This window comes from Staurois parvus, unplaced genomic scaffold (genome assembly GCF_062004578.1).
Source record: "Staurois parvus isolate SC_StPar_1 unplaced genomic scaffold, SC_StPar_1.0 ptg000051l, whole genome shotgun sequence".
Classification (NCBI taxonomy): domain Eukaryota; kingdom Metazoa; phylum Chordata; class Amphibia; order Anura; family Ranidae; genus Staurois; species Staurois parvus.
The window spans coordinates 1,489,104-1,515,465 of record NW_028317847.1 but is presented as its reverse complement, the minus strand read 5'-3'; the positions used below and the strand labels follow the sequence as shown (position 1 = coordinate 1,515,465).

The following is a 26,362-nucleotide window of genomic DNA, read 5'->3' as shown; positions in this document are numbered from 1 at the left end:
AAAGCTCTACTTGTGGGGAAAAAAAGGACATAAATTTCATCTGAGTGCAGCGTTGCATGACCGTGCAATTGACAGTTAAAGTAACAGCGCCGTATCACAAAAAATGGCCTGGTCAGGAAGGGAGGCAAATCCTCTGGAGGACAAGTGGTTAAATAAATGGAAGAAGTGTAAATACCTGAATCTGGCTTGATATCAGCCTCTTGCAGTCCGTGTACAGCAGAGCTCAGACTTGGGGAATCAGAAGCAGAACAAGAAGCCAGTCAGTTGTGATGCAGCACAGGGAGTCATGCTGATAGGAGGAGAGAGGGGAGAATGACATATAGATGTTTTCACCAATGTGTTACTTGCAGTTTGCTCTGGGCAATGCACTAATACATGTACAGTTCTTTACCACACATTGCAGTGAGGCACCCGTTTTTATGTGTTACCGCAACACACTTCTGTAAATGAGCCATAAATCACACACCTGTTGAGCGACATATCTGACTGAATGTCGCTCCACTTCCTTAAACTGAACCTCTCCAAGACCGAGTTTCTTGTCTTCCCCCCAGCCTGGACACCACCCCCCATTGACTGCTCCATCATGTCCAACAACGCCACCATCAAACCCGCCCCGCAGGCCAGAGTACTTGGTGTCATTCTGGACTCCAACCTATCCTTCCAGCCCCAAGTCCAATCTTTAACAAACTCGTGCAGACTCCACCTCCGCAACATCGCCAAAATCCGCACGTTCCTAACCCCAGAAACCACTAAACAGCTCATCCACTCCCTCATCATATCACGACTCGACTACTGCAACTCCCTCCTCACTGGCCTGCCTCGCCGCTGGCTATCCCCGCTTCAGTCCATCCTGAATACGGCAGCCAGACTCATCCACCTTACCAACCGCTCCATCTCCGCCACCCCCCTCTGCCAATCCCTCCACTGGCTTCCGATTGCACAACGGATCAAATTCAAAATCCTAACACTGACGTACAAAGCTGTCCACCATACTGCCCCGAACTACATCACTGACCTAATATCCAAGTACCACCCAGCACGCACACTCCGCTCCTCACAAGACTTCCTTCTCTCTAGTTCCCTGGTCTCCTCCTCCCACGCCCGCCTCCAGGACTTCTCCAGGGTGTCACCCATCCTCTGGAACTCCCTGCCCCAACCCATCAGATTATCACCTACTCTCCTCTCCTTTAGGCGCACCCTGAAAACCCATCTCTTCAGGGACGCCTACCCCACCCCCTGCTAACTTGCCGACCTCCTCCACTCCTCCTGCCACTCCATCCCCCACAGCTATCTCCTCCTGTGCCACCATCCCCTCCCTCCTAGATTGTAAGCTCCAAAGAGCAGGGCCCTCGATCCCCTCATGTTTTGCATTGTATTGGTATTCTTCTGTCACATGTTCTGTCCCCCTTTGTAATGTACAGCGCTGAGCGAACTATTGGCGCTTTATAAATACTGTATAATAATAATAGTTTTATTAACAAAGATAGCTCATTTTCTTTGTACTCTTTTTCTCAGGGTACTTTGTTCCATCTTCCTATGTGCTTTCTGAGGCTAGCTGTGAGGTTGGAAAAGGCACCCCTCCACCCTCAACAGCTGTCCGACAACGTATCTTTTAAGGAGATGGCTGCTTTAACAAATGGCAATTTTCTCTGTCCTTGTCAATGATAAGCTCGGCATGAGAAATGCAGGGGAAGGTATGTCAGCTGAAATGCTCCAGGTAAGTAGGCAAATACTTGCAGACGGTTAAAAGTGCTATTTGTTAAAGCAGCCATATCTTTGCTAGCTGCATTGTCAGATGGCTGTGGACAGAAGAGGGGGTGCCCTGGCCGACCTCACAGCTAGCCTCAGGCAGCACATCAGAAGATGGGACTATGTACTACATGCAGGGGCGGACTGACCATTTGGGAACTCGGGCACTGCCCGAGGGCCCGGGGTCAGTAGGTGACCCCATGAGATGCCCCTGGTACCTTTCATAGGTTTTTTGGGTGTGGTTTGAGTGTGGGCGAGGATACAGGGGCCCCATGATCCCCTATTCCCCGGGGGCCCCATGAGTTGTCAGTCTGCCCCTGACTACATGTAATTCCCTGCTGGAGGAACCAAACTGTTGCACTACTGCCTTAGGAGTTGCTGAAGATTTGGGTCCCCCTATAGTCTTGCACAGCCAGTCGACACGCAGTTTCCACAGACTTGCTTTCTGGAGACAGTAAACAGTCATTGAGCTTGTTTTTTTTAGTTTTATTAGGGTATTGAACTTGGATGGGGTCGAGGCGTGTATAGGATGCCCAAGGGAACTTCAACTGAGGACAACTCCTTAGCAACTAGTCTCTATGTTGTTACAGGAAGATAAAAGGTTTTCTTCCTGATGTACCACCCCAGATGAATCCTCTCCTCATCCAGCTGTGCTGGGTGAATCCCTGGGCAGGGGATCCAGAATCTGTCTCCTTAGATTAAACAGTCCCAGATGGGAGCTAGTCAGGTTTCCCACCTGAATGCCTTCTCCCTTATCCGACTCAGGGGTTGTAAGAGTACTTACTCCTCCTCTCCTGTGAGCTTGTTGGGTTGGTGGCTGCCTTCAGAACTTCTGCTAGGCTGGCTCCTTCCCTGCTGCATAGGTGGTCCTCTCTCAGGGGACTCCTGAGGTTGAGTGATGCTCTTTCCAGCAACTTGGCCTGGAGGTAGGCCCCTGCCTACTGGGTCCCCTCCCAGGCTCATACATCTCAGCCTCTCACTTCATCTTCCACCCAAACGCTCCTGCTGCTGAGTATGCTCAATCACACTTAAACGCTGTCCTGGCCCCATGCCAAGCCTTCTGCTTGGGGATTGGCTAGACTCCTCTAAGTGTGCAGGCCAGCCCCTCCTCACTACCGCCCACTGCTTCTAGAATTTTCTCCAAGTTTCTAAATCGGGGAGGTATCAAGGGACTGACCCGTAGAGCCCTCAGCCCTGACCTAAATGTACCCACTATCTCATGCCCAGGCTGCTACTCAGCCTTTCAATCAAAAAAGTGATAACTAGCTCCCCATGGCTCCCCAACTAGAGGGGTGCTACAGAACCTATAAATAAAGAGTGGAAGTGAGACTTCTTCTTTAACCGCAGCAGGGGTGTGCAAATTTCACGTATATATACGTGATTTTGCGTCTCCGGGCTGTCAATCACCGGGTGATTACTCGCCGGCGCCCAGTGATTGCCGAGCATCTCCGACGGGGGGGGAGAACTGTTTGTAAATTTGTAAACAAAGCAGTTCTCCCTGTCAGCTCGTGCACACTGCTTTGCATGGCTGTGCACTGTAAGCAGTGTGCTTACAGTGAAGCACACACATCCCCTAGTAAACCAGCACACAGTTAACCTTTTGATCACCCCAGATGTTAACCCTTTCCTGCCCAGTGCCATTAGTACAGTGTCAGTGCTATTTATTAGCACTGATCATTGTATTGGTGTCACTGGGGATGTCAGTGACACCAAGTCAGTTCCCCCTAGTGTCAGAATGGTCAGCAGTCTCGCTATAATATAAGTCGCTGATCGCCACCATTACTAGTAACAATTAAAAATTTTTAAAAAAATTTGTAAATGCTATAATTTTCACGTAAACAAATTAATTTACACAAAGACATGTAGCAGAATACATTTTGGCCTAAATTTATAAGAAAATTAGATTTTTTAAATTTTTTTACTAAACATGTTTAATATAAAAAAGTAAAAAATATAGTTTTTTTCTCAAAATTCTTACTATTTTTTTTATATAGCACAAAAATAAAAACCGCACAGGCGATCAAATACCACTGAAAGAAAGCTCAATTTGTGGGAAAAAAAGGACGTAAATTTCATTTGGGTGCATCATTGCATGACCGCGCAATTCTCAGTTAAAATAATGCAGGGCCGTAACTCAAAAAATGGCCTGGTCAGGAAGGGGGGTAAATCCTCTGGAGGGCAAGTGGTTAACATAGTATACTTGCCAACATCTTCGTCCCAGTCCAAAGGACACTGTCACCCCTGCCCAAGGCCCACATATGTCATGCCCTCCCTCCTTGGCCATCCTACACAGATCATGCCCCCCAATAAGAAGAAGACGTTTTTGCTGTAAAGCTAGAGTAGCGCCAGACAGGGTTACACATTGAAGATTAATGGAAGGAGGAAGGTAACTATTTGTCCAGGTGGCCATAATTTAGAGGGAAATAATTAGGAACAGGCTGACAAAACGTCCTTACAGAATGTCTCCAATTTACAAGCCGACCTCAATGCACTGTGTAATTGGGCAACTATGTGACAAATTATTATTATTATACAGGATTTATATAGCGCCAACAGTTTGCGCAGCGCTTTACAATATAATGGGAGACAATACAGCAACAATACAGTTCAATACAGAAGGAATAGGAGGGCCCTGCTCGTGGAGCTAATGTTGATAATGTAAGGTTCTGCACTTGCGGGCTAAGAATATGCATGCATCATACATACTAGGGGGAGTACAACTGGGGGAATCAATGGTGGAGAAGGATCTGGGGGTTCTGGTAGATCACAAGCTTAATAATGGCATGCAATGCCAAGCTGCGGTTTCTAAAGCGAGCAAAATCCTCTCTTGTATTAAAAGAGGTATAGACTCCAGAGAGAGATATCATTTCCCCGGTACAAATTAGTAAGACCTCATCTGGAATATGCAGTTCAGTTTTGGGACCATTCACAAAAAGAACATTGGGGAACTGGAGAAAGTACAGAGAAGGGCAACCAAACTGATAAGAGTCATGGAGGAGCTCAGCTATGAGGAAAGATTAGAGGAACTGAATTTATGCTCTCTTGAGAAGAGGAGATTAAGGGGGGATATGATCACCATGTATAATACATAAGGGGGGATATCTCCATGTATAATACATAAGGGGGGATATGATCTCCATGTATAAATACATAAGGGGGGATATCTCCATGTATAATACATAAGGGGGGATACGATCACCATGTATAATACATAAGGGGGGATATGATCTCCATGTATAATACATAAGGGGGGATATGATCTCCATGTATAATACATAAGGGGGGATATGATCACCATGTATAATACATAAGGGGGGATATGATCTCCATGTATAATACATAAGGGGGGATATGATCTCCATGTATAATACATAAGGGAGGATATGATCTCCATGTATAATACATAAGGGGGGATATGATCTCCATGTATAATACATAAGGGGGGATATGATCTCCATGTATAATACATAAGGGGGGATATGATCTCCATGTATAATACATAAGGGGGGATATGATCTCCATGTATAATACATAAGGGGGGATATGATCTCCATGTATAATACATAAGGGGGGATATGATCTCCATGTATAAATACATCAGTGGTTCATATAGTGAACTCGGTGTAGAGTTATTCACCCTGAGGTCATTACAGAGGACAAGGGGGCACTCTTTACATCTGGAGGAATAGAGATTTAATCTCCAAATACGGAAAGGTTTCTTCACAGTGAGAGCTGTGAAAATGTGGAATAGACTCCCTCAAGAGTTGGTTCTGGCCAGCTCAGTGGATGGCTTTAAAAAAGGCCTGGATCCTTTCTTGGATACACAGAATATAACTGGATATAACATTTTTAGGCAAAGTTAATCCAGGGAAAATCCGATTGCCTCTCGGGGGATCAGGAAAGAATTTTTTCCCTGCAGGAGCAAATTGGATCATGCTATGCTGGGTTTTTTGCCTTCCTCTGGATCAACTGTGGGTATAGGATTATAACTTTTTTTTTTCTTTTTTTTTAATGGTTAAACTGGATGGACGTTTGTCTTTTTTCACCCAGACTAACTATGTAACTATAAGAATCATACAAAAGGTACGGTTGTCCTTTAATCTAGACTTGCATGCCAGAACATTAGAAAATCCAGAGATATAGGCAGCTGAACTTTCCTACAAATCCTGACTTTTCTTGTCACCCCATACTGCCTCCCAAACCCCCTGCGGAGGCTTCCTATTAAATTAAATGACCAATACAGATGCTTAAAGGAAAAAGTTCACCTTTGGAACATATAACATGTTCCACCCGTTTTTAGGGTGGAACATGTAACATGTTCCCATAGCTGCCCCCCTCCCTCTGACAGATAGTATGGGGAAACTTCTCCCCGTACTATCTGTTAGATTTGAAAACAGTGGCCGTGTGGGTGGAGCCCCGCACGGCCGCGTCACTCATTAACAGTGTTCTGTGAATGAGTGCCTACGAGTCCCGGCAGCCTTAGTGGCTGTGGGCTTGTAGTTTTCAATGAACTACCACAGTGTTGTGGAGCACCGTGGTAGTTCATTGAAGCTTCCTATCAGTATATCTGCTTGACTTGTACATCTAGTATGGCAAGCAGATATTCTGACAGGTCTGCAGGGGACCTGCATGGCATCAGCGATCTACTGATCACGGGTGCAATGCTTTACAGGCTCCTTTGGACAAAAATAATAAACGCACAATTTTTTACCTGCAAAAAAATGTGCATTTATTATTTTTGCCCAAAAGATGAACTTATCCTATAAGCTGGCTTCACCCTTGTAGAATTTCATTAAAAAATTGCTGTTTTCAGAATGTTCATTTGATTATCTAAGAGTTAAAGGGGAGGATTCCACAATCAATTTCAAAGTGAAGCAAAGTTATTGAAGGACAAAGATGGAACATTTTTGTTCTATCTAATGGAAATAAACACATTTCTAATTGATGGGGATTCCGGAGGAGAAAAATGTAACTCATCTTATGCGCATTTCCTTGGCAAGTAGAATGTTGGTTCTATGAAAATCAAGACAATGACATGGTACTCGAATGAAAAGTTTAAAGTTAGTCAAGTCAATGAAGGCACCATAGAATTGTAAATGGAGCTAATTTCATACTGGCTTGTCCAAATGTAAAACAAAATTCTTCAGGTGTAAGGCCAGCCTTAGGTTTGCTGTGCCAATTGCAACTTTCACAAGAGGTCCTAGAGGAATAACAAACAAAATGAAAACATAACAGAGGGCATGACACACCTCCTCATCGCAATATTGTAAAAAAAATACAAAAAACAGATAGGTGGACATTTCTTTCTGGAATGCTGTTTATAAACTTCACTTCAGAAATGTCTCCAAAAGGCCAGTATGGCTGTTAACTGACTTAGACATACTGTACAGATCTGATCCGACCGGCTCTGTACCATGTGATCACCTTGATGACCAACCACAGCAATCACAAAATGTAATCAGTTCCAATGTTTACATCTAAGGGCCTGCTCCGTTGTCTTACAATGGAGGAATGGGAAGGAGGAGGAACTAAGGAATGAAAGTTCATTCATTAGTTTCAGAGCAACAGAAGCAACAGGCTCAGGGTAGGAGAGGGGTAATTGTGGGATCATTTTTAACCCTTTCACCAACACCTTCACACCTGTACATCTGATCTCCAGCCTGTCTCTAGTGACTTGTATTTTAAACCTTCACCTACCTTATCCTGCACTTCTGAACATTTCCCCCTCATCTCCATCCTCCCACTGTATGTGACCTGTACATTAACCCCTTCACCTCCTCCTCCTACCTCTGTATATAACCTATGATGCTGCTGTGTCTAGTGTACCTCTGCCAAACTGCATGTTTTAATCCCCTCAATACAAGCAGGTTTCTTCATTTGAAAACATTTTTTTAAAAATGTGTTTGTTTTCCAAAAAAGGATAATTTATGGGGTGTTCATACTGTCCTGGCATATATATTTTATGTTTTATAAATAAAGGAAATTTTTTTTATAATTTTTTTCCTTTTTACCAAACTTTTCAGTATTACAGCCAAACGTCATATTTTACAAATATTCACAGGCCGAAAAAAATTGTTTTATAAATTAACAAATAAAATTTAAATGAATGGATAAGTTTAACTTGGTTGCTTTTTTTTTATTTTTGAACACCAAAGGAAAATCGTCAGTAAACAAAGTAAAGAAATACGAAATAAGTTTGAACCCATCAGAGTCCCCCATCACATCAGGGTCCCCTCCTACATCAGAGTTCCCAGCAGAACCTCTTTATATCAGAATCCCCATCAAAGTCTTCCTTACATTAGAGTCCCCCTGCATGAGCATCCTCATCAGAGTCCTCTTTACATGACATTTCCCACTTACCTTTAGAGTTCCCATTAAAACCCTTTTGCATCAGAGTCTCCAACAAAGTTCTCCTTACATTAGAGTCCACCTTACATAAGAGTCGGTCCCCCCCCTTACATGAGTTCCTATCAGAGTCCCCCTTAGGCTGGTTCACACTGATCCATTTTTCTTTCACTTATGCAGAAGAAAAATGTTTGACCATGTATTCCTATGGAACTCTTTACACTGATCTGTTGCAGGTCTGCTGCATTTTCTAAACTCCTGCTTGCTGCATATGTGGTGCAGATTTGTTGCGGTAATAAAATGCACCTCCCCAATGAAACCAATGGAAAATGCAGCAAAAATACATACAAAATGCACCTATGTTGCTTTTTGCTGTGGTTTTTTGAGTCACATGTCCTGTAAAAAAAATGCTTTGCAAATGCGAAAAAAATGTGTTTTTGCTATGGATCAGTGTGAAAGTAGCATTACATGAGATTCCCCACTTACCTTAGAGTTCCCATTAGAACCCCTTTACATCAGAGTCCCCATCAAAATTCTCCTTACATTAGACTCCCCCTTACATCAGAATCCCCTTTATAAGAGAGTCCACACTTACATCAGAATCCATATCAGAGTCCCTGTCAGAGTCCATTTTACATCAGAGAGCTGGATAAGATCTTGCAACAGGCCAGATTTGGCACACGGCTCATAGTTTTGGAAAACCCTGCTTTATATATATTAGAAAAATACAGATGACTAAACTCTCAAAAGAAAGTCCATCTAAATAAAATTACTGTATATAAAATTAATTAAAGTTGAATGATGGAGTAATTGTCAGTCAGACTATCACATCACTGAAAAATGGCCTGGTAATAACAGGCTAGAACTGGCTAGAAGTGTATAAAGTGGTTCTAAAGGCTGAAGGTTTTTTTTTCATCTGAATGCATTCTCTACAGTAAGGTAAAAATCCTGCATGCAGCTTCCCTCCTTACACTTACTTGATTCAGCACTGTGCACAAGTGCCATGGCTGTCTCAACTCTCTCCTTCCTCATTGGCTCAGAGACAGCCAAGAGAGCCATTGGCTCCAGCTGTTGTCAATCACAGCCAGTGAGGAAGGTGCCAGGGGACTGAGCCGTGCTGTGTGTATCAACGGACACACAGAGCTGGCTCAGGAGCGAGCACGCACAAGCTTACTATGAGGGCACTCGGTGGTAGGAAGGAGCCAGGAGCGATGGTGAAAAATGAGAAGAGGAGGAAGTAAGTAGGACATGTTTGTTGTTTGTTTGTTTTAATACAACCTTTCCAATAATTTTATCTATTCTCAAAAAAAAAGTTTTACTTTAGATACACTTTAAGTGCTTTGTCCATGACCAATTATGTCACATACAGTAGAAGCTAAAGCTATAACAGTTCTTGTGGAATTGCTGATAATGAAGTGAACCTTTTTATATGAAAAAAATTAGGACCAATAAAATCTTATTACATATTTATGTCATTGTGAATCTGATTTGCCGTTATGGGGCAGAGCAAGCGGCTATTGTATCTAAGTGCTTCTGTACCAGTTCATTGAATTTGACCAGGTGGAATGCTTCAGGCCTTCCAGAGCTCTCCTGTTACATTTCCGGCATTAAGAAGTCAGATTGTTGTGTGGTACATGCTTTATCTGACATTTGTATAATTGTTTTTATTTATGGCAGATACCTGGGTGACAGAGATGCACAGGAAGAAAGAAAACAAATTCTCGGGGAGGGAAGAGATAGTCCCCCTGCGTCTGATCTTCAACAGTGAGCAGGACAACCAGACCGGCCAGAGTGTGCTCAGCACCCTGATGAGGACGGACAGCTCCCAGGACAAGGTATGCATGAGCTAGGCCATTGCACAACTCTTGTTACCCTGGAGATTCGCATTAGTTTTAAGATGGATGTACTGTACACAGGGAAAATAGAATCAGGGCCAGGGTATGTAGGCTGCATTAATAAGCTGTGTCCCTGTTTCCAGGCTTCAACACGTCTCATATATCAAATGTGGCTGAAGACGAAACTGTCTGTGTTTCATCACTCAAATAGGCTAAGTTTAGATGTACAACAGTCTTTACTGTCCTTCTAAAAAGCGATCCATGAGGAATTGCTGTTCAGAGGTGTTTGACAAGTAGTGAGGAGGCGACATGTTGCCTACTCACCACCTTTTTTAAGCATGTAAATGCCACACTACTGCACTGCAGCCATGTGCATTACATGTGGTTGAAGCAAACAATAAAAGAAAACAAGAGGGCACAAAGCCCTAATGCATTACCAGGTAAACCGTTAGGCCTGGTTCACATCAATGCATTGTTTAGTGGTTCTTGCAGAAACACACTACAGTCCATTTAACTTGGTTTCCTATGGGACATGTTCACATCTATGCTTTTTTGACCTGCTGCGTATTTGGATAGGGTCAGGGACTTTTTTAACCGCCTCCCGCCCGCCATAAAGTATGATGATGGGCGAAAGGTGGTTCTCTCGTTCTGGGAGGACGTCATATGACGTCCTCCCATTCTAACTGCGCATGTGCGGCTCCGGGAGCGCGCGGCAATCGGCGGTGCGCTGTGTCTCTCGGACACAGCAGATCACCGATCAACGAGATGTCAGCTCGGTCATGTGATCAGCTGTGCCCAATCACAGCTGATCGCACGTAAATAGGGAAATGCCGGTTATCAGTTTCTCTCCCCACGAGCTGTCACGCTGACAGAGGAGAGGAGAACCGGTAATCGGTATCCCTCAGAGGGGACATGTGCACTGATCATCAGGGCACTGATGATCAGTGTGCCCTGATGATCTGTGTAGCCCCAGCAGTGCCACCTGTCAGTGTCCATCAGTGCCAGCTGTCAGTGCTCATCAATGCCACCTGCCAATGCCCATCAGTGCCACATCAATGCCACATTTCAGTGCCTACCAGTGCACATCAATGCCACATATCAGTGCCCATCTGAGCTGCCTTTCAGTGTCACCCATCAGTGCCAGTCAGTGCCACCTATCAATGCCAGTTAATGCCACCTATCAGTGCTGCCAATCAGTGCCAGTCAGTGCTGCCAATCAGTGCCAGTCAGTGCCGCCTGTCAGTGTGCATCAGTGCCCGTCAGTGCTGCCTATCAGTGCCGCCTAACAGTGCCAGTCAGTGCCACCTAACAGTGACAGTCAGTGCTGCCTATCAGTGCCATATATGAGTGCTGCCTTTCAGTGCCCATCAGTGCCACCTACCAGTGTCTCCTCATCATTGCCCCTCAGTGCCACCTATCAGTGTCCATCAGTGCAGCCTATCAGTGCCCATCACTGCAGACTCATTAGCGCACATCAGTGAAGGAGAAAAATCACTTATTTTCAAAATGTTATAACAAAAACTAAGAAAAAACATATTTTTTCACAATTTTCAGTGGTTTTTGGTTTGTTTAAGAAAAAATAAAAAACCCAGAGGTGATTAAATACCACCAAAATAAAGCTCTATCTGTCTCAAAAAAAATGATAAAAATTTCATATGGGTACAGTGTTGCATGACCGCGCAATTGTCATTCAAAGTACAACAGCGCTGAAAGCTGGAAATTGGCCTGGGCAGGAAGGGGGTATAAGTGCCCTGTAGGCTTGTGGTTAAACTCAAAAAGCTCAATGGAGAAGTTGCTGAAACGCATATAGTGAGTTTTTGCCGTGTTTTTGCCACGTTTTGCGTTTTGCTTTTTTATTCTGCCCAGCAACTAAAAAATTTCCCCTTTAACAAAAAAAAAAAAAGCTGAAAAAATGCAAAACATAGTAAAAAACGTGGCAAAAACACGCATGCAAAAAGCATTGCAAAACAGTCAAAAAGCACAATGTATTGGTGTGAACCAGGCCTTACTAAAAAAGAAAGAATGAGTATAACCTCACAAAGCCTGATGCTAATATGCAGTATCGACCAGACCCAAGAGGCAGGGTGAACCACATAAAGGGAAGTATCAGTACATTTCGGATTCACCGAGACTCGCCAGCTAATGCATTTCTAGGAACGAATCCTCTATCAGAGAATGTTTGTGCCATGAATTAACACACTGAATGGTCCACTTTACAGCTCTTCTGATCCTTACAATACCTTTAGCACTATGGTGATTTATTAGTGTTTGGACATGTGGTTGCAGGGTGGGAGAAGCACAGCCCAATTCACTTTAATGAAGCACAACTCTTGTACATGACAAAAAGATTGGCAGTTGTGTACAGATTGTGACCCAGGTACTTCTGACAGATAGCCTAGCCCAGGGGTCTGCAACCTTTAAGACATAAAGAGCCACTTGGACCCGTTTCCGAAGGGAAAAAAAGACTGGGAGCCGCAAAACCATTGCAACATTTAAAACAAATCCGACACTGCATATATTGCAAAAAGCGCTCTGGTCATGAAGGGGGTTTAAGGGCCCAGTAAGCAAAGGGTTAATCAGGGCCACAGTGTATCGTCATAATCACAATCATAGCCTTAGGTCAGTGGTGGGCAACCTTTTTTTTTCAACTGAGCCAAATCTCGCCAAAACCACGATTGAAATTTATTTTGAGAGCCACATTTTTAAAACTGAAAATACATCTCCCATATAGTAATTCATCCCCCATAGTAATTCATCCCCCATAGTAATTCATCCCCCATATAGTAATTCATCCCCCATATAGTAATTCATCCCCCCATAGTAATTCATCCCCCATATAGTAATTCATCCCCCATATAGTAATTCATCCCCCATATAGTAATTCATCCCCCATAGTAATTCATCCCCCATATAGTAATTCATCCCCCATAGTAATTCGTCCCCCATATAGTAATTCATCCCCCATAGTAATTCATCCCCCATAGTAATTTATCCCCCATATAGTAATTCATCCCCCATAGTAATTCATCCTCCATATAGTAATTCATCCCCCATAGTAATTCATCCCCCATAGTAATTCATCCCCCATATAGTAATTCATCCCCCCTATAGTAATTCATCCCCCATATAGTAATTCATCCCCCATAGTAATTCATCCCCCATATAGTAATTCATCCCCCCTATAGTAATTCATCCCCCCTATAGTAATTCATCCCCCATATAGTAATTCATCCCCCCTATAGTAATTCATTCCCCATATTGTGTCAATTCACTTACCTTTGCTCCGCGCGTTCCTCTCGCCGTGTTCCCGCGCCGTTCCGGTCTTCAGGGCGGACTGTGAGAGGAGAGGAGTTCGTCACGCTGCCCCGCCTACATCCTGACAGCCAATGTTTGCCACGCTCCGTGGGCCGGATTAAAAGGTCCGCCGGGCCGTAGTTTGCCCATTGCTGGGCTAGCTGCAGAGTCCTGACTTTTGGGGCGGCCGCCCGAGAGGAGGGAGGGGAGCGGGCGCCCGGCACACAGAAGAGCCGCATTAAAATGTGTAAAGAGCCACGGCTTGCCGACCACTGAGCTACGGCAACCCTATTGCCTGTCACCTGGTGGGCAGTGTGCTCCGGAGCCGCAGGAAAGGTGAAAAAGAGCCGCATGCGGCTCTGGAGCCGCGGGTTGCCGACACCCGGCCTAGCCAGATCCTCCAGTGCAGTTAAAGCAGAGATAAAGTTTGCATCACTTATCTATGTTTCAATGATCTGACGTTTGCATGGTCCATCAACAGCGCCATTACCTTCTCCCTGGCTTTCCCCAATCCCATGTTATTGGGTCTTCTTGATTGGACTGTACGGGATGATGTAATACCCTTGCATTTGCTGGAATTCCTTTGTCCCAGCACACAGGTACCATAACAGGAATGTACATTGAGCTGCTCATGCACAGCTCAGTGTTCATTCTACAAAAGCCTTTGAGCAGGCAAATAAGTATATTTTATTAAAGAAGAGACATTGCAGAGAGTTTTTTGTTTTTTTGGCTTTAGTTCCGGTTTAAGCTGCGCCGTTTGTTCAAGGACCCCTTCCCCCCAACCTGCTGATGGGGTAATGAAGGAGCAGAAACACAATGGTGAGGTCATTGTGACAGACCGCCTGGTACCCCGACTGAGTGCCTCTAACAGAGAATTGCTTCCTCATCACTGGGACACATGATCAAGGTATTATAGTTGGGCAATGCACCCAAGGGCTAGACGACACTAGCTTAGGCGCAAAACTGGAACTCCTTTATTGAACAAAAAAAACAAGTTTTTATAGGGGCAGTCCTTACATAAACAATAAAAACATATATTACACATTGAGATAAACATCCCACACTAATTAGATAACGAGGTAAAGTTGACACCAGACTAAACCCATCATGTAGGATCTTCCAGGAGGACTAGCCAACAAACAGAAACAATAGGTGACTCAATTAACTCAATTAACAATGGAACAAAAACACAATGGTACACACATAACATCTTAATAAACAGATTACAGAGCCTAGGAGGCGGGTAGAAGCATTCAATGCTGGTTTGGACACAGATACCCCAAATCTGTATCCGGGCCCTCCAGTTCTCAGAGTCTGTGTATTTCAGGGACACATGGACTTGAATGCGAAGTAAAAGGTCCCCACAGGCACACACCTCCCAAAGAATGGAGCCCCCTCAGATGCCAGGGCCCATGGTCAGTAGGCAAGAGAAAAGCCTGCAGTCCCCTCCAAAAGCCCCTGTCCCGGCTGGGTCTGTCACAGTCATGCCAATGCTCTCCACTCATGCAGACATGGATCAGACTCATAGCACTGGGCAAAGCAATAGTTTTAATTAAAGTAGAACTATGGAAAAAACGTTTTTGGATAGAGTAAGAGAGGTTTATAACCAAGTCAGATTTTTTTTGCCATCTGTGTCTCATTGTGGAGATTTACCTTCACTTCCTGTCCCACAGCCAAACAGGAAGTGAGAGGAAATCCTTGTAAAATAAGGGAATTCCTTGGGGCCCCCAGTATAATGGTAACGAAGACAAATAGAGAGGGTGAATCTCCTTAACAGGGGCACAGACAGCAATAAAAACTGACAGGTATTCTAGTCCCTCTCTGCACTATCCAAACCTAAAAACAAAGTTTTTCCTTTAGTTATACTTTAGGTTTGTTGCCCCTCCTTATCTTTGGATTACAGAAATGAATACAAAAACAGAATTCAGGCAATTATTACAGAGTTACTTAACCTTTTTGTCACTAGAAATCATGGCTGCCTTGATGCCTAGATCAGTATTAGCAGGGTCAGTATGTGTTGAATAATTTGACAATAACTATGACTAATATGTCTTCCTAAAAAATGTTCAGATTTGTTTTTTCAAAACACATAGGGGGCTATTTACTATAACTAGAAAGTGCAAAATCTGGTGCTTCTGTGCATTGAAATCAATCAGCTTCCAGGTTTTATTGTCAAAGCATAATTGAACAAGCTGAAGTTGATTGACTACCATGCACAGGTGCACCAGATTCTGAGTCCGAATCTCCCCCATAGGCTTTATCTGGTACATTGTTGTAATAAATGCCCATATAAAGGGTATTAATATAACATTTAAATTGTGTCTGTTATATTTGCCTGAAGTTCAGCTGTAATGTGCAAGGCCAGCTGTGGCCATGCGTATAAACTAGAAACTAATCAGAGGCCCTAAAGCAATATGAGATGTGGGGGTGTGAATGTGATGTTTATTGCTCTGTATGTTACCAGCGTCTGGTCTCAGTCAAAAGAATAACGCCAACTCCTCATCTTTTATGATGCTAACTTCTTTTGCTGAGATGACACAGTGACAGCTTTTAGTTCAATGATGACTCTGATATCACTAAATGCATAACGGCAGCCTCTGGTGTCTATAAATGTGCAATGGCATATATTTTGAAAAACATGCTGCCATGCGTTAAATATCCTTAGAGCCTGTAATATTTGATACAGATCTGTGATAAAAATGTATTTTTCTTGTGGCCTTGCTTGCTTTGAGGCCCAAGGATGCAGTCAGACAGCTGATTCTACTGCTAGAGACAAATCACCAGCGGCAGCATTAAGATGGCACTCCGTACTTAGAAGCAGCTCTTTACTGGGAGACACACTTTCCCATGACTCTGTACACCTTAGCTTCCTAAATGCAGCATTTTAAGGGGGACCGTGGAGCCTGTGTCCCACTTCACCAACCTAGCTTGAATTTCCACCTCGCTCCCAGTGACAACATGGAGGTCCTGCCATGCACACAGCACAGATCTTTACTTGTAGCACATGTTAACTCTTTAGCTCTTCCGTATCCCCAGCTAGGTCCATAGGCTCTCTGTGCTGCACATTCGGTCTTGAATCCTCTAGGGGCACCGACCACCAGAGAGGGAGTCAGAACATCAACCCCCTTATTAACCAGAGGACCCTTCATCCATTCCTGGTACCACTTTCCGCTGTCTGGCTGCTTTTACATTCCCACCGGTTGGTTACCTAACCGTACAACTTCTAATGGAAAAGAGAAAAGTCCCGGAAGTCACACATCTCAGCAAAATCCCATAAGAAGGTGTATGACAGCCTCAGCCTGTTCTCCAACCAGGTCACAGCCCCAACTCATTTCACTCCGCCCATGGAGCTTAGTCATGGGGTCATGTAGTCCTTTCCCCATGGCTAAGCTGCGTGGGTGGAGTGAAATGCGTTGGGGATGCGGCCTGGTTGGAGCCCAATGTGAGGCTGTCATACTTCTTCTTATGGGAATTTTTCAGAGATGTGCGACTTCTAGGACTTTGTTTTCCTGTCTTCTTTCATTTCCATTAGACGTCTAGAGCTGGGACGAGCTCTGTCCTTGGCTGTGCTCCAAGTGGTTGCTACATAAGAGACCATTGAGCGGCACATGTCAATTTAGTTTGGGTCACAACTGCACAACTTCTCCAACCTCTTGTGGTGACCCTCCAGTTTCTCCTCTTCGACCCCCTATGTACTTAACCAGCCCTGTTCATGTACCTTCATGCACCCCTTTGGCTAACTTCAGACCAGGCATGAAACCGTTAATGAACTTTACTGAATGTTCATCAGTACAGTCCAATGACATAATGTGCAAACAACAGTCCATTTCTAGGTAACTAATGTGGCTGGCCAGATCATACCTTCACAGGTCTTTTTAGTCCATAAGTGGTGGTGTCCTGGCCCCAGGTGAAGCTCCCCATATGGGTGACCCAATAGCGGGGGCTATGTGTTCTGAAAAGGGTTACATCCTCCAGCACGCCTTCCCCTATAGTCCCATGTAGGTCCTCTCGGTTGTCTGCCGGGCTCTGGCCCTCTCTATGTATTAGTTCCCGACAGAGGGCAGGTCCCAAAAATGATGAGGAAAAAGTCTGCTACACAATGAACCCCTTCCCCATCTGGGCAGCCCAATTAACTCCATAACTGCCTGCACAGTGCAATATATTTAATATTTTCATGGGTACCCCGTAAGCATCTGATTACAAACTGGCATATAATTGTATTAATCTCTTAATAGTTATAAGCAGATGTCTAGAGCACTCCACCCCTCCTTACATCCATCAGATGTCAAGAGCCTCTCCACCATCAAACGTCAAGAGTCCCGGTGCACTCCCCTTAACTTTTGCTGCTGCCTGGAAAAAGCTGGGGGTGAAGCTGGGAAGCAGAATGTGCAGGGTCTGGAGGAGGACCAGAGGAGAGGTAGAGTCAGCTGCCAAACTCTGCTGAAATCAGAGACCAGGGGAGGCGGAGATGAAACTGTGCTGCGGCTGCACAGAAAGGCACAGGATCTGTAGGAGGAGTCCTGTCCTCCTCTCTGCTACTGACTTCTGAGATGGGGGGGGCAGAGATGAGCCTCTCTGTGGCTGAAAGAAGAAGTGCAGGATCTGGTGGAGGAGTTCTGTCCTTATCTGCTGCCAACTGCTGAGCCAAGGTGGGAGTAAAAATGAAGGGTGTGCAGGAGAGGTGCGAGGGCCAAATGAATCTGGCCTGTGGGCCTTGTGTTTGACACATGTGCCATCGAGTATATCACCTTGGACTGTTCCTTTAACTCTCTCCTATGAGAACATATATATTATATGATGTAATTGTAGCAGACCCCAGAATTGTTAAATTGCTCATAATTATGACCTGCGTAGAAACAATCCTAATTGCCATGAGTGTAGCAGATCCCAGTAACATTATGTTGTTCGTTGTCATAGTAAAGAGCTGGAAATCCTGGGTGATCTGATATCATTTACAGGCGGCAGTAGCCGATGAGTAGGAAATTTGGCCCGGTGTTCCTTCAAGGTTAAGACTTGACTGAGCATTTTCCCATCATGCATTTCCTGGGAGCGTACTGCATAATGGAAGGAACATGGTATAAATATTGATTAAAATCACATCACTATGACAAAGACTCCTTGTTATCCTCTTCTGTCTCCATCCCCCTTTTCTTTCCTTGATTCTCTCCACTTTGTATACAGTAGCATTGCTCTGGCCTTCAACTAGATTTAGGTAATTTCTCCAATATATCTATGACAGTATACAGTAAAGACATTCTCATCGACAAAATCGCATCACCGAAAAACTGACAGTGGTTTTAACTCTTCCCTGTGCTATCCGAAACTGAAAAAAAAAATAGCTTTGGTTGTACATAAACTTTTAGGCTTCATATACGAGACCGTACAGGGGCCATACAGCCTGCAGAGCCTGTGTAATGATATTTTCTGGACCTGCAGCCGCTGTGTACAAATGCCCATTGAGATTCAGTAGAAGAAATGGCTGTACATGGTTAATTGAAAAGGACTTTGTAAAGCACCTGCATGTGCACTGACCTATGCTCTGAACGCAGAAAGTGTGCCTATGGGTGCTTACTGCATACAGCTACCTGCCTGGTGTACTGCATCTCAATGGGCTGCGGCAATGGGTCCCGGGAACTCCATTTAGCAGTATCTGCATGTTGTAGGGCCCCTGTGTGGCTGTATGCATGAAGTCTGTGATGCTGTCATTAACATTTTTGTAAACACACTACTTAAGAGCCAATATCAAGCCAGCAAACAGTATGTGTTATTGCAGTGGTTCTCAACCTTCCTAATTCCGTGACCCTTTAATACAGTTCCTCATGTTGTGGTGACCCCCAACCATAAAATTATTTACCCAGTAATTATAATTCATGAGTGTCGTTTTACCTCCAATACTGCTGCTTTCAGCACAGTAGCTGCTTTCAACACAGTAGCTGCTTTCAACACAGTAGCTGCTTTCTACACAGTAGCTGCTCTTTACATATCGGAAATATGTGTTTTCCCAGATGGTCTTAGGCGACCCCTGTGAAAGGGTCGTTCGACCCCCAGGTTGGGAACCACTGTGTTATTGCATTTACTTTTACCAAAAAAAATTATGTATCTTATGATCTTATTTTTGGCAGTCATGTGACCGAACAGCCTCCCTTAGCATTCTTCTCTATAACAGGGAGTGTCTATATAATAGGTGGGAAGAGTATGCCGACACATACAGTGGGGATGTACATTCCCTGTCTGTGTTGGCGGGGCCACCTCTATTGTGCACATGGGGTCTCCTCTGTCTCCGGGGTACGTGCTTACGCTTTAGTGTGTTTTTTTAACTAAAATTTTGGGTTTCCTAGACCTTTTTGGTAATATTGTGTGACATAAAAAATTTGAACTACCTCTATTTTATTCTCTAGGGTGTCTTCTTTCAGAAAATATATAATGTTTGGGAGTTTTGTATAATCTTCAGGCCTAATATTTTAAACATGTGTGCAAAAATGGGTCTGCCAGCGAAATGGCTAAAGGATAAATTCATTTGTTGGGAAAAAATAATAAGAACGCATATTTTTGCAGGAAAAATAATATGCATTCATTTTTCTTTTTCCTAAGAACCCTGGAAAGCATTGCACCCGTGATCAGTGGATCAGGGGTGCAATGCCAGACTTCTGAAGACAGGTCCTGCTGCTTTCAGCCTATACTTGCATATGGGCTGACTGTTCACAAGCTGTAGGGTCTGTGAATGAACTACAAGGCCGCTCATCAGCGACCCCGCACTTCATTCAGAACTACAAGCCGTCAGCCACAAAGGCAAAGCACATGTTCCAAAAGATGAACTTATCCTTTAAATCTAGTGAATTGAATTTTTGGGCTGGGCCAGGGACAGTCAGGCAACAGAAGAAAAGTGCTAGATGATGCTGGACATCCTCCAGCCAAGAAATGGGATGTGCTCTGTCTGACTTACAACTTCTAATGCACACTGTTAGAAGCTGGGAAGGCCGGAGTTCAGCTTTAAATGTCACTTTAAGATTAGGGTGAGAATGACCATCTGCCTTGTGACTCTTACACCATCTTTGTTTTCCTGTCTTCTTTCATTTCCTTTTTTGTTAATCTCCATCTTCTGGCATTTCTCACTTCTCTCTGTTATGTTATTGATTTCCATATGTGTTTATAGAACATCATCTGGTTCATATTTTGTACATATAGAACTGCAAGGACCAATATGTAAGTATTGAGGTCATGGTTGTAGTCACACCTTATTACCCAGCCTTTTTGTACTGTGGTCCATTCATTCTTGCTGTGTATCCAAATATTTTGGACAAGGAAATAAAAAAAAAAAAAAAGATTCCTTGCCTATAGGAACATTTTATGGGGAGCATTTAAAAGCAAATGAAATATTTTATAGATAGCATTTAAAAACAAATGGAAATTAAGACCAGCATGAGAACGCAGGATTCAAGCTCATTCTAAGAATATTATTTTTTTTTTGTACATATTATACATTTTGTGAACCAAAGATTACCATCGTAGTCAGGGGCGGACTGACAACTAACGGGGCCCCTGGGCAATAGGGAATCATGGGGCCCCTGTGTCCTTGCCCAAACTCAAAAAAGCCTATGAAAAAGGTACCGGGGCATCTCATGGGGCTCCCTACTGACCCCGGGCCCTTGGGCAGTGCCCGAGTTTCCAAATGGTCAGTCCGCCCCTGATCGTGGTTAAAATATAGGATCTAAAATTTAATATATATAGTCCTTAGTTGTAGTGGCTGCATTTGTTTCAAATTTTCAAGCTAAGAACATTTGCTGCAAGTACAGAAAATGCTTGTTGATCCTGCCAGAAATATCCTTCTCACTTCCTATGCACTGACCCGAAATCTCAAACTATAATATCAGCCTTTGAATGGGGAAAAAAACGTGGCGCTCACGGAATCAGAAAGGAATAGTAGATTAGTGTCTTATAATGTACATGATAGAAGCCATATTAGAGTAGTAGTAATAATGTCCATAGTCCTTACACAGAGTCCATATAAGTTAAATCCGAAAAGTACTCTAAAAGCTGCCAGCTGTCAAAGTGGAAGCTGCTTTGGAGTGGAAATGAGAAAGAGAAAACACAGCAGTGCTTTCTGAGTGTAGCAGGCTTTTTTTCAGTGGGAATATGGAGGAATGCAGTTCTGGCACCTCCAGCACTGAATGCATGTAACGGCAAGGGGTGCTGGAAGGTCTATTCTGGAGCTGGGGGATCTATTGTTACTGAAGGGGATCTGTTTTTGCATGGTTGTCTATTTTTGCTGAGGAGGTCTATTGTTGCTGGTGGGAGATCTATTGTTGCCAGAATGGATCTACTGTTGAGGGAGGGGTTTATTGTTTCCGGCTACTGGAGAGTCTATTGATGCTGGCTGATGCTTGGAGATCTGTTGTTGCTGCTGGGATCTATGTTACTGGGTGGTATTTCATTGTTTTGGGGGGGGGGCTATTGCTGCTGGCTGCAGGGGATCTATTTTACTGCTTTTCTTGTTATCATTAACTAATTTCATATAAATTACATAGCACCACAAAATGATACTTGGCTGTATATTCTCTATAAGGAGCTGTACTGGGAGTTGGGTAGAGGTGGAACCAAGGGATTGTGCTCAGAGGTGGGTAGGGGGGTGAAGGCAAGAAGGGGGAATTCCTGCACCTATTCTCTGACAAAGAAAGCCCTAGTAGTAGTTATGGCAAAAGTAATTTAACCTCCTTAGCGGTGTTCCCGAGTGTAGCTCGGGGTAAAATTTCTATACCAAGAGCAGTAACTCCGAGCTACACTCGGGCTTACCATGCGGCGTTCTCTGGGGGTCCCTGCAGCACTTACCTTGTCCTTCGCTCCCGCGATCTGTCCCCTCCAGCGTCCCCGGCCATCTCCTCCGGCCGATGCCGGCATCCGGCTCCTGTGTTCCGGTCCCTGTGACGTCGGGACGTACGGCGGGAAATTTGAATTTTTTAAAAAATGTAATTTTTGCTGTCATTGCTATTTCAATGCATTTCACATACATGTTGTCCCTACTGCTTTGTCCTGTTCCCTGCCTGCATTTTGAATGTTCTTTCTGCCTGGAAACTTAGAAAAGTCCATGGCGTCCAAAAAGCGTCCCTTTACGTCAAAAGCGGTTTTAGAACAGCGATAGTAAATCAGAACCACTTGCAGAATTGAGTGATAATGCTTCGTGGGGAAATTCGTCATCAGACACTGAAAACAATTTTGCGACTTTGCTCAGCGATGTGCGAATTTGCCTCTGTATTTCAAATTTCAGTGTTTTTGGTTTGATTATATTATTGAATTAAATTTATTATTATTATATTATTATTTCTTATGATTATTTTTTAAATTATAATTTATGATTTCGTGCTTCAAATTTTATCATATCCGGAATGTTTAATAGACTCTTGTTCGGACAGATTTCAGTGAGTTATTCCTAAAAATTACAGCCTACAATAAAAAACTACATATTTCCATGCAAAATAATGGTACCGCTTTCAGCACAAAAAAACGGAAAGAATCATACCGCCAAGGAGGTTAACAAATAAATAGAGCAACTTACAAGAAAAGCATGAAAGCTTGTATATCACATATTTGTGCCTCCTCTGCTATACATCAGCTTCGAACCGATAGGGGCATCATGATCCACAGACTGCTCGGTAACACTGGTGGTTTCCAGGGCTCCAAGTTCGCTTGGGGATCTCAAAGCCAACACCTGTGACATCACCAGAAGTGGAAGTCGAGAGTAGGCTGGCTGATTGGCGCACGCTTTGACGGCCTGAGGAAAGTGCATGCCTGCTCCAAACAGCTTGCCTACTCTCCAACCTCCACTTCTGGTGATGTCACAGCTTTCGGCTTCAATATCCCCAACTGAACTTGGAGCCCTGGAAACCACCAGTGTGGCTGAGCAGTCCAAGGATCACGGCGCCCCCAGCAGTCCGTAGCTGGTGTATAGCAGAGGAGGCACCAATATGAGATATGTGAGCTTTTATGCTTTTTTTGTGAGTTGCTCTATTTATTTATTAAATTACTTTTAATATAACTACTACACTCAGAAATCTCTGCTGTGCTTTCCTTTTCCAATATCAGCCTTCCTATCTATCTTCTGTGAACTGCATAACCCTCTGTCAGGGAACGAGAAGATCACCGTGGCGCATGAATCTGCACAGGCATAGGATCCCGACAAGACATACAGGCAGGCGGGCACTAGGACCCAGGCGTACCTGTCACCAATGACGGCGCCGGGCAGGCACTAGGACCCAGGCGCGCCTGTCGGCGCTGGGCGGGCTATTTAAACCAGCTCTTGCAATGCTCACATTGCCTTATGGTCTTGTTCCTGTTGTTCCTGCTTGTTCTGTTCCTGAGATTGCCTTGTTGCCGACCTAGCCGGATCCTGATTGCTGTTGACCGTCTCCTGCCCTGACCCCAGGCTCGTCTTGACTTCTCTTCTGCCTGTTCCTGATGATCTGACCTCCTGCTGCTGAACCTGGCCTGTGACCCGATTACTCTCTGCTTACTGCTCTGTACCGTTTGCCTCCACTGTTACCGACCTGGCCTGCCTGACTTCGCTATCTCTCCACGGTGTCATCCATCCTGCATGGATCCATCCGCTGCTGCCAGATCTGCTCCGCCTTTTCACAGCAGGCTCTGATCCGCTTCATACCACTGGCATTTACCTCTACCACAGCTGGGTGTACTCAGGGGCTGTGACCTGGTCTCAGCCTGCTCCAAGTCCATCCCCACCATCAGGGCCTCTGGTGAATAAGCAGACTGGGGCTTAGACTCCGCGCCCTGGGGAACCCCAGCCTGTGGATCTCTAGAGTCACTGCCAGTGGGTACCTGACACCCTCCCTGTGTTATGGAGATGAAGAGGAGGTGTTCTCTAGTGCTCATTTCCTGTCCTAGGGTGACAACACCGCTGCTTCATTGATGCAATACAGTTAATAAGCCCTGTCACATTGGGACTGGAAGTGTGTTACTGGCAGGATCACTAAGTAACTAAAGCCTGAAAAAATAAAACTAACATAGCCAGAGACTGGTAAGCTGCAATAGATAAAAATGTCCTTTTTGAGTTTAGATACACTTGCATTTTTTAATTACCTTTAAACTACAGATGTATATTATAATGTGTTTTAATGTCTTGCGACGTTTGTAATGCATCAACCAGAAATGAGACACAAGTAGGATGAATAAATAACACATCCGCATCACAGTATTAATAATTAATTTTGGTTTGTGGTCATTTGTAAACATAATTTATTTGAATTCATTTTTTTATGCGACATGAAACTAAACAGTTCCTTATAATATGATTATTATTATTATTATAGAATGAAAGATGAAACAAAGTTAAAAGATGTAATACAAGAACACATTAGTGACAAATGTATAGCAAAACATATGAAGCAATAGTACTGCATTCTATACCAGTCTTTCTCAACCTTTTTTTAACACAGAAAAGCCCTTGAGATAAATTTTAGGTCTCAGGGAACTGCTGCTTATAATTACCTTATCTGCAGCTCATGGTACATTAGCGTGTAGCACTACCCCTGCAGGTGCCGCTTAGCAATTTGGGTTCTCTGTTCTGTGCCGCAACTCCAAAGACAACCTCAGCCCCTCTAAAACACCTGGTTGAATAAAAGCTACTGCAACCAGTTATAAGAACATGAGTATAAATACCTTTAACTTGGGTATGAATTAGTACCAGGAAATAGACACAAGACTGTTTAACATTAAATCATATGGTGGTTTGCGTATAAATGAACACAGAAGGTAGGTTCAGACACTGCTAGAGACTGACAGAGTCTGCTGGACCATATAATCACTATGCCAAGATAACTTAGAATACAGTTCTGTACCACAAGGCTGGAAATAACTCATGAATCAACAAAGTCAATGATAAACAGTCAGATAAAAAGTCAACGATAACTGCAATGTGAATAATAATACTATGCCTAGTCTAGAGTGCATCCTAGGAAAATGGCTAGGATATGGTGCAATGTCTTATATCATGTGATCCTTATCAGCTTCTAATTGGGGTGGAGTTGAATTCTCATTTGAGCATCTCCCTATAAATTTATATCAGCTCATGGGGGGAGATCTCTGATGGGGGGCACAATCTCTGATGGGGGTGCTGCTTCAGATTGAGTGCTGCTTTGAAGGAGTGCATTGCAGTTAAACACAGCAGTTGAACTAAAGCAGGAGAACTTAAGCAGCAGGAAGACACAACAACAACAAGAAACTCTACTGCACGCTGGACAGACTGCAAGCAAACACCCTGGGAAACCTGTCTAACATACCTGAGTCCCACTCAGTGTACCTTTATATAATACGCCCCCTCTTCTCCTCTTCATATTACTATCCTCTGTTCCCAAATCTCATTTCCTTACCCCTCTGCTCCACCCCAAAACTTGTACATCTCCCCCTCATTGCTATCATCTCCCTACTGTTGCTCTCATCACCTCCCCAAAATGCCTCTTCCACTCCTTCTCATTTTCCTCTCCTCCATTCCCAAAATCCATTCACTATATCCCTCTGCTTCTCCTAAACAATTGTATGTTGTGTCCTCACTGCCTCCTTCACCCCTCTACGGCACCCACCACCTCCTCCTATTACTCCACTCTCCCACTGACCCGAACACCTCCACTAGGAGTTTCTCACGCTCCTGCACATCCCGCTCCCATGCCACCTTTCTCACCCTTCTCCTCCTCCTAAACGCAGGGGACATCTCCCTGAATCCTGGCCCTCCACCACCTCCCTCACCCACACAACACCCTCCCGCCTCCACGTCCTGCCGCAACCCCTGTAACTTAGTATCTGTCCCCCTGCTCCCTAAAATCCCCCCCCCCCGTTTTCATGTGCACTCCTGAACGCCAGATTGGTGTGCAACAAGCTTACCGCCATCCACGACCTCTTTGTTTCCCGCTCCCTCAACCTCCTAGCGATCACGAAAACCTGGATCCAGGCCACTGACTCTACCTCCCCTGCTGCACTCTCCTACGGAGGTCTCACCTGGACCCACTCACCCAGACCTGACGGTCGTAAAGGTGGTGGGGTTGGTCTGCTCCTGTCACCGCAGAGCACCTTCCGAGTCCTCCCAAACCCCCCCTCCCTATCCTTCTCCTCCTTCGAGGTCCACTGCGTCCGACTAT

The 26,362-nt window shown here is 44.3% G+C and overlaps 1 protein-coding gene across 8 annotated transcripts in view; it reads left to right on the top strand.

Moving 5' to 3' along the window:
• Positions 1-26,362, top strand: part of ADAM22 (ADAM metallopeptidase domain 22) — a 368,503-nt gene that overhangs the window by 5,777 nt on the left and 336,364 nt on the right. For all 8 annotated transcript variants that reach the window (XM_089666234.1, XM_089666238.1, XM_089666236.1 and 5 more), the window contains exon 2: positions 9,772-9,929. In XM_089666234.1, coding sequence (XP_089522360.1) covers positions 9,772-9,929 — 158 coding nt within the window. The remainder of the gene's footprint in view (positions 1-9,771; positions 9,930-26,362) is intronic.